This window comes from Halyomorpha halys, unplaced genomic scaffold, assembly GCF_000696795.3.
Source record: "Halyomorpha halys isolate HHAL.00 unplaced genomic scaffold, Hhal_1.1 Scaffold459.1, whole genome shotgun sequence".
Taxonomy (NCBI): domain Eukaryota; kingdom Metazoa; phylum Arthropoda; class Insecta; order Hemiptera; family Pentatomidae; genus Halyomorpha; species Halyomorpha halys.
Genome location: NW_027116111.1, coordinates 584,730 through 600,655, shown reverse-complemented (window position 1 = coordinate 600,655; position 15,926 = coordinate 584,730). Strand labels below are relative to the sequence as shown.

The window sequence follows — 15,926 nt, the reverse complement described above, 5'->3', positions numbered from 1 at the left end:
ATGTGTAATGTAAATATGTCCGATTGCGGATTGATAAGTATGCTGTGTGAGATGCCAACCTAATGTATTTAGGCAGCATAGTTGAATAAATAAAGTATTTCTCTGTATAATATTATACTAACAATCCAATGAGCATTATAGAAAGCTCTAAAAATTCCAAACTCCAACCCTTGGACACATCATTCATCAAGAGTGGTACTTACTACCATTTCTATAGTATGTCAGGATCTTAATTAACCTATTGTCCAAAAGGATTTTATTCTCAATTAAAACAAAAGTTTCCTGGCTTTATAATGATGTTTACTGTCTGGATATTAACAATGAAAAAATATATCTGAATTGAACATCAGGTCTTTAAAAGAGAATTGTTCTATTTATTGAATTAAAATTTAGTCAAATTGCCCAAAAGTAAAATAAAAACTAGTATTAAAATAATTACTTAATAATAAGCAAGTACAATTATTTTAACTAAACTTACTGTACCATAAAATAACTTCCTCATTTTACCCTTCTATTTTATTCTTATTTATATTCATAAGAAGGTATGTTTATTGAATATTTATTTCAAACTTAGGAAACAAATATATACTAATTCTTGAATTATTTATATTAAATATTTTTAATGGGGATAATAATATTGTTTTAGATGGCTTTATTAAAAATTCATAAATCCATCAAATATAACAAGAAAAATCATACTTATTTTCCCATTATTAATTATAATATACCTTATAGAACTTTTATTTCACCAGCCTACTTTGAAGACCACTAATTTTATTTATCAAAGTAACTATAACCGTCCAAAAAATAAATGTCATATTTAAGATTAGTTACCAAGTATGCTTTTATTTAATTTATTTATTTTAAATGTTTATTGTAATTTATTGAGTGATTTACCTAGATCTATTTTTGATTTATTTTTATACTCAAGAAGATTATTAATAAAGATTTCTTTTTTTAATGTTGGTACATTACTTAGTCCCTAGTGCCCTAATAAATTATATAATGGTTTGATCTAAATTATACTTCGATTTGGTTGGTAAGCTATAATCTTTGTTATTAAGTTACTAGTCCAGTGTGCTGGCTTCAGTGGTATATGTACTAATATGTTTGAAATGATTTAGAGAAGATTGGTGTTATAAACTAAACTAACTATTTATGTATTATAATGATGTAAATAGAAATTTACGCTAACAGATAAAGAATATATTTTGTAATGAAAAAATATAATTGAACACAATTGAATTCTTTAAAATAAATGCAATGTAATTGAATCAGATGTTCTTATCATAATCAAATCATATTAATTAAATAATCGATCACATTATTGATATCAATAAATCGACTCTACAAATGACATGGCCTTTGCACAAGGATGACATGCAAAGTAGTGAAGCATTCCAAATTTTTATTTGGTGGTAGTCTCGGAATGAAAACTTGACCCTTTCTCTCCCTCCCCCTATTTTGGTTAGAATAGGTTGTTTAACTGTAGATCATTGCTTCAAATCCAATTTTAAACCTCTTTTGTTACATATTTTTTGCCACACTAACCTTAGACATTTGGCATCTCTGAGCAATCATGTCAGGAGTCGTCCCTCTTTTTCTAACACAAAAACACAGTTGCAGATTACTTTATATCTGAGTTTTATTTACTTTATATGCCCCATTCATTTGATTATTATTTAGCTTAAACTATTATCTCATAAACTTTTATAATCCCCAATAAGAGGTGGGTTTTAATAAAACAAATTAATGTAATTAACTTGGGAGTGCCAAAAGATTAAACAAGTACCCAATATTTAATACCAATATCAAATGATATTGTATAATCATGGGGCAAATCATAACATCAAAGTATAATAACTTTTTTGATAAAAAAAAAAAAAATTGCTTTTTATCAAATAATATTACATATTGTAATATCCTCCTGTGTTACAATCGATGTTGAGAACGAACATCTATAGAAGGGGAAGGAAGAAAACTTGGTTTTTGGATCATTTCTTGTTTGGGCGCCAAGGGGAGGACGTATCCTGGATGCAGAAGGTCCTGAACATCCTTGGTCTCTCTCAGTGGGACATCTAGAAAAAGAAGACACCCAAGAAGAATAAGATACTGTTTTGTTTGGATTGCCGGTGGATGAAGTGTGTTGAAAAAAGTCAGAGAACCAATGCTTTGTAAGGAAGTACTGCTAGTAGACCAATATACTAATACACATATAAAGTTAATTAGTTTCCATTGTTTTTCTATATATTCATTTATTTAAACAGTTTTGAATAACATTGTGCTCAAATTTGAATTGAAAGTGACATGACATTAACTATTATCTATTTCCACTGATTGAATCTGTGTCCCAAAAGGATGAATTAACGTTTCCATTAATGTACAATAACTAAAGAACATACAATATAGTAAAATAAGGTACAATCCCATAATACGTCTTCCTTCAAAATTAAGTGTTGGCAACAATATGACTGATGCTATCAAAGCAATTAAGAGGAATAGGGCAGCAACTGGACTCAGCTTCCCATAGAATGCCTGGAATAACCAAAATATGTAACAAAAGCAGCAAATAGTGCAATAATTAATTACATAGTATTTAGTATTGTCAGTTTCTTCAATTTTACAGGTGATTTCATTTACCATATTTAGTGAAATAATTTATTGTGAAGCTTGAAAGACAAAATTATGGACAAAAATAATGTATAATACATTTAAAAAAAAAAATGATTTCAGATTAACATTAACAAAACATTGTGCGTGAAGAAAATTAAATAATTAACTTGTACTTGATGGCCTTACAGGCTTACATTTCTGCCTTAGAACATTGAGAGTTCTTTTTTGACTTCCTGAGGATTGAATAACGGATAATAATTACATACATTTCACAAGGAATTATATTATGTTATATTTAGTAAGGAGTAGCAAATATCTCTATTTTTATTTTTGTTTGTACATGTGATAACTTAAAAATTATAAATTAGCCATAGAGAAAACATTTTCACCAATTGCTACAGTTTCATTAACAAGATTCGGTTAATTTCTGGTTATCACAAAGGACTATACTAAATTCCAATCATTATATCCATTTAAGTAGAAGTTTTTAGTTAAGATAAGTTATACTTTCTGGTCATCTGGTCAATGTTGCATCCGAGATCCATTCTCTGAACGACTTTCCTAATGCTGTCAATGACAGGTTCTGCTTGTTTTTGGTGATCATTAGTTGTAAGATTGAAAAATGATATGAAAAGGAAATTTTGTGAATGAATCAAACTATTGCTCAACGAAAAAAAATAATGTAGAATGTCGACAATGTATCTCCATTATAGAAAACAGTCAGATGCTGACAAAGTGTGAGATATACAGAGACAGAAGCTGGGGGCTATTGAGAGGCCTCAAAGTCGGCCGACTATATAAACATAGGATGATGCATCCATTCTTTTATTAAAAACAGCACTTAATGCCGTTGTTACTAACGAATAGTGCTCATAAAGGTCCTTATTGGTAATATAATATTTTACATTGCCAAATGCAATTAAAATAATTGATTGATTCCTATGTTTACAAAATAAATAAAAATTCTTAGTCTTTCAATATTAATAAATGAAAATAAAATGGTACTTGTATAACAGTTTGTATAGTTTAGATATAGTGTGTTCAGACAATTCGTTGTTTGTATAGTTAAGATAAATGTGTTTAAACAATTTGTAATTTGTATATATATATAAGAAGATGGTTAGGAGTGCGGTCAGTAAAAAACACAAATAAGTTAAGATAACTTATTTGATAGTACCGTTCTCATCTACCTCCTCATCATTTATATTATCTACAGTCAACCATCTTCTCATTATATATATTATCTATGATCAACCATCTTCTCATTATATATATTATCTATGGTCAACCATCTTCTCATCATATATATTATCTATGGTCAACCATCTTCTCATCATATATATTATCTACAGTCAACCATCTTCTCATCATATATATTATCTATGGTCAACCATCTTCTCATTATATATATTATCTATGGTCAACCATCTTCTCATCATATATATTATCTACGGTCAACCATCTTATCATCATATATATATTATCAATGGTTAACTATCTTCTCATCTTTGTAATTTGTATAGTTTAGATAAATGTAAATAAATTGAAATGTTGAGAACTAGAGTGGACTGCCCCATATCTTTGTGAAAATTGAGTTTGAAGTTTCAAAGCTTTGTATGTCATGCCATCTGTTAGTATAAAGAATTTTATTAATTTCAAAACCATATAGAAGAGATTTAGACAATTTCACTGATATTTTGACAGTTACAGTGAGAATTTTCCTCAACAGTTGAAATCAGAGTTGTTGTTCCACTTCAGTTCTCAATACCTCAATTGAGTTGACTTGTTCAACTTTAATCCACATTCTCTTGTACTTATTAATTCTAACAAATACTCACACGCAAGGGTTTTCCTTGATAATATGTAACAATATATACTAATGCAGCACCAATAGAACAGTCTATCAGAATGGTAATATTAAGGAAAACAATTTACTAAATCATCACTGAATACTGTAAATTAGTTTTAAAATCAGAGGAATTGCAATATGATGATAAAAAATATGACAAAAGATTTTCTAATATTATTTCTCTCTAATAATAATAACTTATTACAAGCACTAGTATGTTGTTGTTTTTTCTAAAGTAATGCCATTCATCCTGGATTTAATCAATCAGCAGGAGTTGTTTTTATAAATGACATAATTTATTTAATCTTGTCAGTTTTCATATATTTTTAAAACTATGATGTAAACTCCTGAAGTTATTATATTGATGGCTTACTTCCCAGTTGTACTAAGTACATGGAAACTAACTATAGGAAAATTAAAAGTAAAGGTTCTCTTTTTTAGGAAAATTAATTTAAAAGTTGTAATTTTTCTGAAAGAGAAAACCTTTAATTACATTTTTCCTCAAGTTAGTTTCCATGTACTTAGCGCTACTTTGAAGTAAGCCATCGATTGCAGTCATATTGATAACTCTTTTATATTAACATTTTTTACAGTTTACTATTTTGTTTTTTACCGACTGTTTAATATCCTATAAAAAAAATATTCATATTTTCTAGATGATGGCTACTACCTCCCTCTGGCACCATTAATTGAAACAATTTAATTATATTCTATTCAAATATGCTCATTCAACTATATTTTTTATGAAGAATATTTTTAAAAATCATTGTTAGATACACTTCAACATACTCTCTTGAAATCTTGCCCATAAGAATCGTAAACCTTAGGATACCCCTCTCCCAATTTGGACAAAGCCTTATTTATGATTATTATCATCAGCATTGTATACTACTAAAATAAGTGGCTAATAAAAAAGATTAAAGGATACTGAATATGGGACCTCCATATAATGACGAAAATCCCATGTTTTGTAATCCTTGTCTTGATAAACTGGCTGCTGACACAAAATCTGAGGAGAAGAAAAATATAAATTGTTAAAATATAAAATCCCATCATTTAAATATGCAGATATTTTGTATATAATATTATGAATGGAAAGCCCTTTCAATAAAATAAAAATGAATTATTTTCGTAAATCAGAACAATATAGTATTATGAGTTGCTAAGATAAGAAGAAATAAATTGTTAAAAGTATAATTACTAATATATAACAATACATTTAGTGATTGCATTATTATAAACAATACATTTAGTGAAGTGTAATGCTGGTGCACATCAAGATGAGCAGGGTACTATAGTTTATATGAATTATTTAATATAAGGGGATAGTATGAATCAAGAAGCAGTGCTACATCGCACTTGGCCTATATGGTAACAGTCACAGAAGAGACCGTCATAACTGAATGAGTTAATATGTCACCTTAGCAGCCTTGAAACTGCAACGGTACTACTGATTCTGGCCTGGGTGGGTTGACATTTATTTTGTTGTGGCTGCACTAAATGAAACCCAATCCTGTCACTCTAATTAGAAAAGGGTGCTAACCCTCTTATGTAAGGAAAAGCATACTTCTTGTTTTATTAATTAATTGGAGAAGTTTTTTGGGGGGGTGCGGTCAGCAAAAAACAACATAAATAAACAAAACCATATTTATTTATTTTATGCCAAATACCAATGCCAGGCATAAAATAAATAAATATGGTTTTGTTTATTTATGTTGTTCTTTGCTGACCGCACCCCCCCCTGAAAAACTTCTCCAATCATTAATCTACGGTCAACTATCTACACCTCTTTATTTATACTGTTGAAAATCGCCTGATTATTCAAAGCACGTTTCTGTTTTAATAATTTAAATCATTATACTTCAATGGTTTTCTTAGCAAAGAGTTTCTTGGATATTAAAAGAAAGCTTTCATAAGAAAACTTAGCTATACTGAAGTTTAACATTATTAATTATTTTGTGCTCATTGATTAGTTTTCCAAATATAAAATTGTATTGTAAATTTCTATCTCTGTACATTAGAAGTTCTCTTATAATTATGGTCATTTTGTTAATATCAAAGACAATTGAAGGGTAGAGGTGAAAATGACCAAAGTCACATTTTATACTTTTTGTTTTTCATAGGTGTCTTATTAAATAAAATAGGATAACATCTCTCATTCTCTTACAAAGTATTACACATCTTTATTTTTATTTATTTATTTTTTATGACCAAGGATTTGATGAAATGCATGATTAGATTGATAAAAAACCTTTAATTGTACTCTAATAAATGACACTCAGAACTAAAATTTATAAAAATTTACGCTGTACCCTTCAAGTTATTTTTTTATGATAAGAACTAAATTAGTTATACTAAACCAATTCACCACTAGCTGATCTCATTTTATTGATTGAAAAGAAAAAAAATGTGGCTTTTGACTGAAACAATGGCTGCTGAGCCATTGCTACCATGATGGTAGTAGCAACTGTTTCCAGAATAAATGACACTCAGAACTAAAATTTATAAAAATTTACGCTGTACCCTTCAAGTTATTTTTTTATGATAAGAACTAAATTAGTTATACTAAACCAATTCACCACTAGCTGATCTCATTTTATTGATTGAAAAGAAAAAAAATGTGGCTTTTGACTGAAACAATGGCTGCTGAGCCATTGCTACCATGATGGTAGTAGCAACTGTTTCCAGAATATTACTAGTATACTACTATTTTTTGGCCTGCATTTTTTTACCTTTGAGGAAGAACAATTAATTCAGAGTAAACTTGCCTTACCCATACCTGTTACACTGTTTCCCCATGCAAGAACAGTTGAAGCAAGGAACACTGTGCTTAATGATAATCTTGCTCCAATCGCTTGTAAACTAACCACTATTTCAGTACATAAAAGGCGACATACACCTATTGCTCCAATAAAGCCAGCATATGCAAAAACCTAGTAATAAAGTTTTAATATCAGAACAGAAACAATAATAAACTCTTATTATTAATTGCTTTTTAATAGTTCTACAGCAGAATCAGCTACCACTGAAAGCATTTTGTCAATCAATCAGTGCAATCCATGAGATGTTAAGTTGGATACTTCCAAGTGTCTTGAGAGAACGTTTATCGATAGTAACTTGTGATTAACCAAGATTTTGACATTTTCTGTTCATTCTCCTTACCTTGTTTTCTTGAAACTCCACTTTATTTTATATAATTAATATGTATATAAAATATTCTGAACTTCATAACAGTGTGAAAAAGGTTATCATAGATTAGAAGTAGAAAAACACTCAGATTTATTGTGATATAATTTAAACATTTCCATACGATGGGGGCAAAGTAACCCACATTATGTGGTCCCTAAAATTTTCAAATTTACTACCTATTACATCTATACTTTTGAAATTAAAGTCGTTCCCATTACTAACCATGTTCTATCTGTATTTTTATGATTCTTGCAGTGCATGTTCTTTACATTATATGTAATTCTATTGGTTGCATAGTCTCTGATCTTTTTTCCATTACTTTACTTTTTAGTTCCTCAAGCTTCATCACATGGATTATTTAGAGCTTGAGATTAAGTGAATTTCCTTTAGTATTCTCAAGCAAACCATAATCCATTCTTTTTATTTACCCTTTTACCTTGAGAAGAATTATTAACATTTTTGATGATATTGATAATTTTTATCCTGACTAACCTCCTCTTTTGTTTCTGTAACTTCTAACATATTCTTGATTTATAGAGAAAATGTTTCCTTTTATCATTTTTTTGGAAAAGAAGTTTCTTTTTTTCTGATTATTATTTTTTTTTTGTTATAGAATTTCAATTACTTGTTTATAATCTAATTCTAATTATGTCTCAAAATATCTGGTTACTAACACATCACGCATGAGATGGACACTCCCAGCGTGGTAATGAGGTCTTAATGGCTATTCAAGATAATTTATACTCTTAATTTTTGCTAAAGTTTTATCTATCTGCCATTGTTTGGTCTTAATAATAACCAAATAGTTATAATAATGTAAAATAAATACATACTGTATGATATTTAGGCTGCATGTTTGTTCTGCTGGTAAAGAATATAATAAAGAAAAACACCACACCTGGTAATATTGCCCATTGCCATAGTGGAAATGGATCTATTTTCACTTCTGCAACTATAACAATGGTTTTGTAAATAAATGAAGGTTTAAAAAAACAAAATAATTTTTTATTGTTTTTATTATTATTTAATGATCAAATAATTGTAATCGTGACTTTTTTCACTGACATGCTTTCATATAATTTAAAGGTTGATTTTTCGTACTTTTTTAAATTTGGGAATTTTCAAAGTTTTAAGATCAGAATAAATTTATGATGAAAAAAAAAAGAAAATGTAAAGTAACTGATTCGATAGGAAAACACTGTTTTCCATCTCACTCCTGCATTAATGGACTTGAATCTAAGGATGATTTTGTTACTTATTTTTTCTGCATTACCTTCATAGAAAAAAAATTGGTAAAAAAAAGTAGAGTTCCAAAACTAAGTTCAGAATTATTCTTTTCATAGAAAAATGAAGAAAATGTCTGAATCATTCAATTAGATTAACCATCTTTGTCTAAAATATAACAAAAGCTGTTATGGATTAAAGGCTTTATCAGACTTTAATATAAAATATATTAAAATCGAATCCATACATTTCACTATAACTTTCTGTTTCAGAAATGTTTACCTTTTACATCAAAAACTTCTTTAATTCATTTTTTTTAAAACTGAAAAGTATGAAATGATATCACTTTTTTTCTTTCAGAGACTACCTACTCGGGAAAAATGAGATAATCAAAGGCAGAAATTATTGGAGCATGTGATAGCTTTAAGGGTCAATCAAAGTAAAATGTATGAACATGATAATGAGAAACCTTGAAATCAATAATAAAATTATGTACAAATTCTTTTATGAAGACCTATTAATAATTTATGAAACACAAATGCTTACACCCAAAACAAAATATTAGAAGAAGAGGGTAAATCAGAAAATTTATCATGGCCATAAGTTTGCACCATCCATTATTAATACTTATTTCAGGAACTACAGCTGGTAACAAGAATTTGAGACCAATTATCCAAGGCAACTGAAAAGTTAAACTTTAATAACTATCACATTGTTCTATTAGATGACAATAAAAGTTTGTTCGATAATGGTATCAAACCATATCAGATCATCTAGGCATGAAAATTATGGTCTCAGTATTTTACTACCATTTTTCTTTTATATATAATTTATTCAATTTCTTGAGACTGGTATTTATTTATTAAATAAATCAAATAGTATCCTTATTAAGTCTCAACACTCTTTATTATATCTACAGTCCAACGTTTCGGCCATCCTCAAGGACAATCTTAAATATAAATTCACACCTCACATCAAAATTTAAAATTGTTTTACAGACTATTCTGCCCAGATCCTTAATTCCAAGTCAAAATCACCCTATTTTTTTAAAACATCATTAATTTTTAAAACTGTAATTTTAGATTAAACTACATTATCAACTATTAGGTAAACAAACTCCTAAAAATCCTTGTTGAGACTCAACAAGGATACCATTTGATTTATTTAATACATCATTTTTCTTGTATGTATTTATTCCACTTTCCATCCTTCTAAACCATGCTAAATTTTATTTTGATAACTTCTCAAGAAATTAATTTTCATAAATTTATGAAACAAAAAAATGTTTTAGTGAGAACCATAGTGTTAGTGTCATAGTTTTGATATAAATTGAATAACATTGCAATTTTTATCATATCACTCTGTATTTTCATTAAAATGTTCAGGTTAACCTACAACTTAAGTTAAAAATTCATTTAGCAACATATCTATTAAGAGGTTCACTCATTATTAGATCAAACTGAATCATCATAAATATTTTGAATAAATAATATATAATTATAAAATAAGAATTAAGACAAACGGTGTTCTTGTAACGAAAGTGCTTACATTTTTAAAATAATCCTTAAAGTGTTAAATAATAAAATGTGGAATAAAATTGGTAGTATTGTGAATCCCAGTGTGTATAATCTGGCAGTAAACAATTTACAAATTACCTACTTAACTTTAAGTAAAAATTTCATAAATTTGGTAATTTTCATCATCCCACAATAATATAAAAAAAACAAAAAAAAAAAAAAACAAGGTTTAGAATAGCTACATATCAATCAAAAGAAATAGCCAATTTTTATGAAAATTACCATTTATGAAATTTTTGCTTAAACTATCACCAACACTACAGTTCTCAGTAACGCTAAAAAGGTGGTTATTCAAAATTAATATCACAAAAAGTATTTAAGACATCAAAATTAAAGTCTGTGTGGTTCGTTCATAAGGACGGGAAATGAAAGGGATTAAAATAATTATAAAAACTGAAACCATGACATGGGTTTCAATCTGAGATTGAATGACTCAATATATACATATATCAAAATTATTAATTAACATTATGTACTTAAATGACAATGAAATACAAATCACAACTCTTATAATACCCAATTAATAAATGACAACCAATAAATAAAAAAAGAGGGGCTGATTAATTTAGTTGATCTTATCAACTATCTTCCAATTATATTTGTAACAAATATTACAAATGAATTGAAGTATTTAAACAGGTATTTATATTTATATCAAAACTAAATAGTTGGACAATTCTCTGAAAATCTGTATTTTTTTGTCCTTTATCAATATCTCAGTAAATTACGATTATATAGCCTATATTTCAATGTTCATGATTTTAATTTAAGCTCTTCAGTTTTTGCTCTATAAATTGCATAAATAAAATTGTTTGCTTTAAAGTGGTAATATCTCTGATGATGGGGCATTGTTTCCGAAATGTTGTCCCTTATAATTGATTATAAGTAAAGAAATTTAAAAATGGTCACATGTCACAATCTCACAAGAGGAGATCATGACACAAAAAAATGGCAAGGGCAATCCTTCCCCACCCCATTAATACCCCCGGGGAGAGATGGTCCTATATCATTTTCGAAATATTAACTTAAAATGGGAAGAGAAAACTTTAAGATAGTTATGTCGAGCAATATTTAAAAAGTGCCTGAAATTGAAAAACGGTATGAAACCATCCACTCCTGCCCTCCATAGTTGCCTTACTTATCTGACTTTTTAAACAGATAATTATAGCAAGTTGGTTGGTTGATATGTGACATGTCACAATCTCATAAGAGGAGATCAGAACACAAAAAACAGGCAATCCTTCCCCGCCAGACCCATTCCGCTAAGACCCTTGGCGACCGACGGTCCTATATCACTTTTGAAATATTAGCTTAAAATGGGAAGAGGAAACTTTAAAATAGTTAAATCGACCAATATTTAAAAAGCGCCTGAAATTGAAAATTCATGAATGATTTTTTCACTACATCCTATCAAATAAATTTATTTGATAGGATGTAGTGTTTCCAACTCTTCCAGTCATTAGAAGCTAAATTATTAAAATGTTAATGATTAGTTGTTTGAAAACCAACTCTTTGGAACAAGCCATTGTTGAAACAGTAGTATTTCTAGAGAAAAGTGTGGGTAAGCAAAAGTTGCTGATAAAATTCATACTTGACCATGTCTTTACTAATCCCCAATTTTTCTCTAAATTTGAATTAAAGCAGACACACTGTTTCCGAAATATCAAGAAAAATAAATTTTCACAAACCTAATTGATAACAGGGAATGCAATTTGCAAAAATTTTTACCAGACCATGTCAATGCTATTCCCCAAATATTTTTCTCGTCCAAATCAGACGAGCCATTTTTGAAATATAGGTGTGTCAAGGAAAATACATAGGGGTAGTGCTGCTTACATCTTTATGGTTGATGTTGCCCTTGAATCGTGCTAAATGAGCAGCAACTCTCACCAAAATAGCCATAGTCAACTTATAATTGGGTTGTGATTGGGAATATGGTTCAATAGTCTATTTCCTATGGTATTGGTCTGTTCCTGTAAATACATTTTGGAATGTTCACTAGTGAGGCAGAAAATATTCAAAAACAAGTTGTGATGTACTATTTTTGTCCAAGAAGGGCATACTTTATTTTTCTGAGCATTAAATGAACTTCAAGGGTAGTTCTCTAAAATTTTGTATCTAAAATTATTCAACTGGCTAAGAAACTCAAAGATGAATATTACTTTCTTATGGTCTTAAGAAACCCTTAAAATTTGTTTATTGAGATTATACCAACTTCATTGTTCTTTATTTCTTTAGTTAAGTAATTTACATTTTTATTCCTTTTGTTCTTTATTCTTTGTCTGTAACGAAACAACTTTGTTCTTTCAAAATGTGTTGCAACATAAAAGTATTGCTCCTAAATTATTTCTTGGAAGATAGTCCTGGTCATAAAAGGTTCACTAATTAGCAGAAAAACTAATCATTAATTTTTACTAATGCTATTTTGTGTACCTTTTTTTTTTAGATAGAAATGGTTATTGATCTAAAAAAAAGAAATGGAGGAAAATACATATTTTCAGACAATGACTATAGTATTCTGTATTACATTATCATCAGACATTTCCTGAAAAAATATATTTTTCTCCATTTTTTTTTTTTGTTGTTAAATTATCACCAATTTAGTAATTTTTTAATACTCGCCAGGGTAAAATCCACAATTGCTTGCTAAAAAACATACTAGAACCAAATCTTTAATCTCAAGCTTAATTCATATTCATCATGATAGTGTCTGGCTTGCATCCTTTTAATCATCAATTTATCTGCCGCATTCTATACATTAATTGCAGTTTGACATTCCTCATCAAACTATCAAATATTCCTTGTTATTTGTCAATGAATTTGTTAATCTTTATTGCCTGCTTACTTAGCCAACTATCAAAATATCCTTTTTCTAGGGAAGGTCTCTGGTTTTAATAGGCATACTAAATGACTGTTTTAATTCAGTGTTGCTTAGCTTTTCTACATTGAGTATGTTGTGCAGTGTTCATTTATGGTTTCTTAAAGTGGAAAGACTAGTCCTGAATTTAGTGACTGTAATGTAGTACTGTTCAGAATCCACATTGGTCCCTTGATATATTCTCTTATACATCATGCTCAATATATGTCTAAAGTTCAGAAGAATATGACCAATTTGATTATTGATCACACAATCGTTGGAGTGTCCTCATGCACTCTTTTGGAGGAAACAATATATTCCCCTCAACCAGGTCAAAGAAGCAGTGAAAGCAGCCATTCTCATGCTATTACCGTTTGTGAGGTCATATAAGCCGGGAATACCAATGGTAGGTATATATTCCCTCTCCTTTCCCATTTGTGAATTAAAATCACTAATAATGATTTTTATATCACCTAGCGGCATGGAATGCATCTTTTATCTTCATCTTCTAAACCAAAACTAAAAGATTTATTAAGAAGAAAAAACTTAAGATTTCTTGTTATTAGTGAAAGTACTTATTGTTTTAAATCAATTCAAATAATGTTAAAATAAATTAATACACCTCTGTGAAAAACCTCATATTTTAAGGATATGGTTTTGAAAAGTTATTTAAACTGAATTTGTGTAGTAAATAGGAAGATGCTAGCTGCTAAAATGACGCACTTGTAAAACAATAATAACTTTTTCTGAAAAAGTGCGGGATTGCCATTCATAATTGAATCTAAAATCAATGAAATCATAAAATTCAACAAAAAGTTTCCTAGGCCGACGCCAGCTGTAACCTGTAAGAGCAAAGAATTATTATTTTCATTAATAATTTATTTGCTTTTATTAATAATTTGTTAACTTTTATTAATAGTTTCTTAATTTATATTAAATGAAATGTTTGCATACCAAAATCAGCTGATCTTCTAATTGAGGATCTGTAGCCCATTACCTTGTATACTCTAGATCTTTCCATTGCTTTCAAAAGTTCTTTGTGACGTGAAACAAATACAATAAAGTTTATAGATTAATTTATAAATATTATGTAAAGAATAAAAAGCAGATTTATTGTGTTTTATTATTACCGACAGTACTTTGCAATGTTCCACGTCCTGTGGGGGCTAAATAAGTCTTAGTTTTAGGCTTTTGCATATAATCTTCGTCATCTGAGATAACAATTGATATTTTTTAGGAAATCGCCAATTATCATATGAAAATGCCAAAAAGAAATTAAACTTACCTTTGATACTCTGAGTACTTACCGTTGATACTGAAACAGAATTGTTTTTCGTTATTAAAAAGGGTAAATTGATGAAGATATTTCTATATAGTTTATAAGTTTACACCATTACTTTAGCTGCCAGATCAATATCTAAAATAAGCAAGACTTCCTTATCAACTTTATGATTCCTCATTTTTTAAAATCTTTATCAGGTATTTGCTAAATATAACATCAATTTAAAGGTTTCACATTATTCTGCTAATTTCAAATTTTTTTCCTATCAAAATTTTATTATATTTACTCTTAACATGCATATCTGCATGAATAGAATAGAACACAATTTTTTTTAAATAACTATTTTTTTCAATATAAATTGTAAGAAAAAAAAACTGAAATTTAATTAGAGCATATTGTAAGATAAAAGAGCTTTTATGAGTTTGGTCTTGGCATTTCTAATTTATATGCATGAGCTACCAAACAATATCTTTTTACCTACAAATATACAAGTCCATCCATACTTCCAGCCTGTTCCAATAAGGGTGCTGATTATAAATTTCAACTTTTTCACCTCCAATTTTTCTTGGAAATATATATTTTAAAAAAATGATAAATTCTTTAATAATTTTTTTTTTTCAAAATTATGAAAACAATGCAATTTCAGCAACATCAACTTGTACTAAATTAAGCAAGTAAGTATACATTTTTTAATCGATTGTTTTTTTTGTCCAGGGTATGGTCAACTGAGGACTAGAAAAGGATAACGGTGGAAAGTTTTGAAAATTTCTTCATTTACATTTTTTTTGGTGCTGACAACAAATTTCAACTTTGTGACATTTTTCCAGAAGTATAAAAAAAAAGACCCAAAAAGCAAATTTCTTATCCCTGTTTTGCTTATAAGTTCAAACATGTATTATTTAAAAAAATTGTAATATTTATTTCATACTAAATTAAAGAAGAGTAAATTACCAACAGTTTTCATTTTATTTTATTTATTTTTTTAACTGCTTCATTTTTAATTGTGCATGAGTCAAAACTATGGAATGTAGTTCAGTCAAATCTTCTTTAAAAAATATTGGTAAAAACTCTTGGATAATTCCTGAAAATTGCATCTGTTTTTAGGTTCTGATAACAAATTTGAAGTTTGTGTTCTAAATTTTTTTCTCTTTCATGTATGCATGTAGCTGGAATACATTCCTTCTTATTGTCTCAAGTGGGGCTCAATTCAAAAGGAGGGGACTAAACAAGGAAAACTTTATGATCAAAATTGTAGACTATTTTTTTCTCGTCTTTAATTTGGCATGAAATGATACATATAAAATATTTTTCAATTTATTTTGCTTTCTTTTATAT

The 15,926-nt window shown here is 28.4% G+C and overlaps 2 protein-coding genes across 3 annotated transcripts in view; one reads left to right on the top strand and one right to left on the bottom strand.

Annotated features, from left to right (window-relative positions):
- The window catches only part of S6KL (S6 Kinase Like), a 253,183-nt gene extending 243,751 nt beyond the window's left edge, over positions 1 to 9,432 (top strand). Inside the window, exon 11 of the mRNA XM_014424257.3 lies at positions 9,236 to 9,432. The gene's annotated coding sequence lies outside the window, so the exon portion shown is untranslated. The remainder of the gene's footprint in view (positions 1 to 9,235) is intronic.
- The window catches only part of LOC106683047 (putative sodium/calcium exchanger 6), a 33,296-nt gene continuing 19,614 nt past the window's right edge, over positions 2,245 to 15,926 (bottom strand). The window contains exons 8-17 of one of the 2 annotated variants that reach the window (XM_014424254.2): positions 14,595 to 14,624; positions 14,440 to 14,520; positions 14,264 to 14,344; positions 14,033 to 14,151; positions 9,422 to 9,557; positions 8,485 to 8,603; positions 7,242 to 7,395; positions 5,391 to 5,471; positions 4,452 to 4,513; positions 2,245 to 2,535 (exon numbers count right to left, since the gene is read on the bottom strand). In XM_014424254.2, coding sequence (XP_014279740.1) covers positions 2,314 to 2,535; positions 4,452 to 4,513; positions 5,391 to 5,471; positions 7,242 to 7,395; positions 8,485 to 8,603; positions 9,422 to 9,557; positions 14,033 to 14,151; positions 14,264 to 14,344; positions 14,440 to 14,520; positions 14,595 to 14,624 — 1,085 coding nt within the window. In that variant the 3' untranslated portion in view covers positions 2,245 to 2,313. The remainder of the gene's footprint in view (positions 2,536 to 4,451; positions 4,514 to 5,390; positions 5,472 to 7,241; positions 7,396 to 8,484; positions 8,604 to 9,421; positions 9,558 to 14,032; positions 14,152 to 14,263; positions 14,345 to 14,439; positions 14,521 to 14,594; positions 14,625 to 15,926) is intronic. The other variant, XM_014424253.2, reaches the window with a different exon arrangement.